Consider the following 4547-nt stretch of genomic DNA (forward strand, 5'->3'; position numbering starts at 1 on the left):
TCCGGCGATGCGCTTTCAGTGGGAGGAGACGTTCCCGTCGACGATGAAGCGCCTACGGTGACTTCGTAAATCTCAAGATAATATGCCGGCTGTCTCTCGGATGTGCTCATAAGGGTAGGGTGTGCGTGCGTGCGTTTATAGGGGTGAGTGTATGCGCGTGTATATGAGCGCTTGTGTCTGTACTAATGCTCAAAAAAAACTTTCAACAGTTGTTACGTCTTAACTCCTTTTTTGTTATTCCTGCAGGCAGTTGATACAACTTGCTCTATGCATCAATGCTTCACTCCGAGGGCCATCGGACTTTAGAGGATATATCAGTTAGAGGGCCCATCCATGTGCACATATAAGAATTCTGCGACATGGTTGAATGATCAGTACTCTCGCTGTTTCAAAATAAATGTCGCTGATTTAGTACAATTTTATAAAAAGTACTAAACAATAACTGCTTGAATAATTGAGTCAAACAGTTGGTAGGTAAAATAGTGTCATGGTCAACATACATCGTACAACTACCTCCAGTGATGGCTACATCTTGACTCGTCTTTTGCTCTACATGCAGTTACTTTAGCTTAGCTACAATTTTTGAGGCAAGAGATCGTAGAACAATTGGTCTACGGTATATTTTCAATAAATCAAAGTGTATATATATATATATATATATATATATATATATATATATATATATATATATATATATATATATGTGTGTGTGTGTGTGTGTGTGGTAGTGCTAATCTAAGCCCGAGCGTAGAATCGCTAATCGTGCGTTCCGGCCAGGCTAGGTGGACCATACATCCGCACGCGCCGCTGCGAAATTAACCAACCGAGAAGCCTGTCACCGCTTGATCGTAAAAAGGTTGAAAACCATCGTAACAACCATATAATTATTACGTGACTGCATTGACCACCCCGTCCCTCCTTTCTTTAGTCTACACGCTCGTAATTGTTTGGGAAATATAGTAAAAGCACTACAGAATATAGTAACACATTTACCCAAGCCAGGCTATCCATCCCCGCCCCACAACACTACATGCTAATGATAGTAAACATCAGCAAATATGGTAATGGTATTGTTTGCCTTATCAGATGGCATGCACCGCCCTACAACCTCCTAATTAACCATGGTAATGAATGTTTAGATATATGGTAACAAAACTACAGCCATTACGGGGTGTCTTACTTTTAGTCAATGTTGGGAACTAGTAAACATACGTCGCTAGTCCCTCTAGTAATTGGTTTATGGTGGTAATGCAATTACCATAAACTAGTATAGTGGTTACGTGAGAGCTTCTTCTTAGGGTATTTCATCCGAAGTCTGGTATATGTCAAGTCTTAATTCTAGTAAGGTATTTTCACTGAATTGTCTTGTACGTCCAGTCTTGATTGTAGTATAAGATTATGGATACTTTACAAACAATTGTTAATCTAGTAGGCATTTAATCAAGTAATGGGAGTATTTGGTCATAGAGTGATAGTTATGGCAATCTAGTAATCATTACTATTTTTCCTTCACTAATTATGAAAATTCGTTACTACATTCTATAAACACATTACTACGTGCAAATTTCCCTAATCATGCATAGCCAGACAAGGAGAGGCGGTAATGAGCAAGATCTATTACTATGTCCCATTAGAGTTTTACTATGGATTCCACACGGTCACGGAAGCACACGAAACATCAAGGTTACTATGTTTCATTAGCATTTTACGATAGATTTTCCACCCAGTCACGGAGGCGCGCGGAACATGGGACGGTTCTGGCTAATTAGCGAGGAGTCTGATTGGGTCAGGCCGCCGGAGCGCACGCTAATCTATAATGCGCTCAGGCTTATTTTAGCGGGCCTATATATATATGAAGGTAAAAGAAAAAGAAAAAGCCCACCAAACTATCCAATGCCTTTCTTAGGAAACATCATGGTAACCAATCAGGAAACTAAAATTGAGCTTTTCTCCAGTCTTGAAAACCTTGCTTGAATTTGAGCTTGACTCTGTGTTGTAGTATAACAAGATCTCTCTTGAGTAGAACTTCCCAGGATATAAAACTTGGATTAATGTGCCTGAAGATCTTATCATTTCTTTGCATCCAATCGCCAGAAAGACATAATGATTAGGTTCATACCCACTTATTTTCGTAATTCAGCTAGAACTAGCATTACTTTATGTATCACACATGTGTCTCTTTTTGTGTGGTGTAAGCATGTCCCAGCATCTGAGGGTGAAAGGGCAGTCTCAGAATAAGCGCAAAGCAGTCTCTTCCACTTGGTATCCTTTCTTTCACTTTAGCTTTAGCTCCACTGGAATTTCCAGTATAGCAAAGTCTTGCAAAGCTTGTCCAGTCACAAGAATAATCAACTTTATCGAGGATAGCAAAGTCTGTCTAATCGCTATCCCTATCCTTTCTTTCACTATTATATTTAGCTTTGCTAGAATTTCCAGTACAGCAAGGTCTTTCAAAGCTTGTCTAATTGCTTGAATGATAAACAAACATCTTGAAAACTTCGTTCAGGACAGCAAAGTCATCTAATCGCTATCCTTTCTTTCACTTTAGCTTTGCTAGAATTTCCAGTAGCATGTCCGCTTTTACCACTATTGCAGGCAATTTATATCACTTGCCCTAATTGCTATGCATCAATATCAATGTTGACTGAATAAACTCTGTCCAGGACACCAAGTCTCAATGCCCTTGCTGTGAAATTAGCTTTCATAGAACTTTCAAAAGCACGCCGCTCGCGCATCTTTTGTTGTCGCCAATTCTCTACACATTTTCCAGGTTTATTCAGCCTCAAGTTGCTGTCAAGAGAAATACAATGACATCATAGACTTGACTTAGTGGGGCACGCACATGATTCATGCATGGAGTCTACGAGTGCCCATGAGCGGAAGAAAACAGATAAATTTAGTGAAACATCGACGAGGACTGCACGTCACTGAATGGGGGAACTTTATTTCTCATCATCAAACATAATAGATTTACTCAACATAATAACGGACGACAAAGCACGCACCGAGATACGGGGAGCAAGTTAAGAACTGCAAGATGGAGGTCCCGATGGACACTCCATCGATCATATCGAGTTAAACAAAGAAAAATGTATTGGGCTGAACTAAAACTGAAATTGTGCGCATCACCATGGGCAGGCACTAACAGAATTCAAACCGTGTAAATACCAAACGCGATGAGTTGCGTATCGTCTGCACGGCCAAAGAAGCCAACGATGCTTTGGTCTTCCGGCACATTAGCTTTGAAGGGCGTACCGGTTGTATGTCCAAATGGTCCGTATGTTCCTTCGTTCGTGACAAACTTCAGTGACTCAATAACAGTCTGTCCATTGTTAAGGCAGACATGTGTTCCAGACACGGCTTTCAAAATCTCCCGAGGCCCCAGCTGGACCTGCAACACGTCAACGAAAGGAAATCATTGATCAACAACTGACCTAGCAATTTTGGACACTCTACAAACAACACCGGCCAAACCCAGCTATGTTCTCATTCCATTGAAGTAATGAAAAATTAGCAATCCCAGAACCAAAACATGCATGAAAAACAAACCTTTGTGGGGATACCATTACCACCACCCCAAGAACCCGTGGTGCGCCTCTTTCCGGACAGGTCAACGTAAGTGCATGAATACTTGGCAATTGTCCCCTCATGGACGATGGTCATACTTTCTATGCGCCATGGCTGTTCTGAGTCCGTACCTGAACCACCATGTCCACCCCATGGGCCAGCCTTTGTGAGAGTGGGCAAGCTCTGCATCATGTACAAGTAATATGATCCCCATCAGCTAGCTCTCTATATTCCTAACGGCTGGGCAACAAGGATCGGTACATAAAATTGAATTGGTCGATGAACTTGGACATAATTAAAGCACCCAAAAAAAGCTTCAACTAATAAATAAATACTCTTCTCACCTGCATGCTGCAAAATCCATGGAAGCTAAGCTCCCATGTGTCTCCATCCTTTACCACCTCATGGAATTTCACCTTGACTACACCACGCGCCATCGCAAGATCACCTGTCCCGCCAGTAATAGACCACTCACTTGGTTGCTCAAAGGTCGCTGAGAGTCCCATTAACTGGAGCGTGGAGCCCTTAAACCTGTGTAATTGGACTTTTAAGTAATCTAACGAGAAGCTTTTCCTTAGTCCTCCCATGTCGGTGACCTACAAAATCTTATATAAGCTATTTTTTTCTTTCTAAAAAACGAGAGCTAGCATCGGGTGCTTAGGATTACAACGCAAAAAAGGGGGCAAGAGTACCTACAATCGAAAATTGTGGCCTAAATACATATGAAAAATAAAAATAACATGTACACACCCGTACCTCCCATTCGTGAACTCAAGGGTGACGGAATGACTCCATTTACTAGCATAGATTTGCTGGCCTTGGGCACGTCCGACAAGCTTCGCGCCCGGGCCAGTGCCATCATATATTGTCCAGTCAACAATGAATGTATGGCCCCACCCAGCGGTAGCATTATGGTTTATTATGGCTCCTCTGGTTCGGTTTGGTCCAGAAGAAGCGTTGTGCAAGTACAAGCTACGGAA

At 41.8% G+C, this 4547-nt stretch overlaps 1 protein-coding gene across 1 annotated transcript; it reads right to left on the bottom strand.

Annotated features, from left to right (window-relative positions):
• Positions 1-3495: 3495 nt before the first annotated feature.
• On the bottom strand, positions 3496-4319 carry LOC123176561 (uncharacterized). Its single transcript, XM_044590707.1, has 2 exons — positions 3912-4319; positions 3496-3750 (listed from the first exon to the last, which is right to left on the bottom strand). Exons 1-2 carry the CDS (start codon positions 4152-4154, stop codon positions 3511-3513), a joined length of 483 nt encoding a protein of 160 aa, XP_044446642.1. The 5' UTR covers positions 4155-4319; the 3' UTR covers positions 3496-3510.
• Positions 4320-4547: the final 228 nt, after the last annotated feature.

The sequence above is a fragment of the Triticum aestivum genome, unplaced genomic scaffold (assembly GCF_018294505.1).
Source record: "Triticum aestivum cultivar Chinese Spring unplaced genomic scaffold, IWGSC CS RefSeq v2.1 scaffold153457, whole genome shotgun sequence".
NCBI classification, from domain to species: Eukaryota; Viridiplantae; Streptophyta; class Magnoliopsida; order Poales; family Poaceae; genus Triticum; species Triticum aestivum.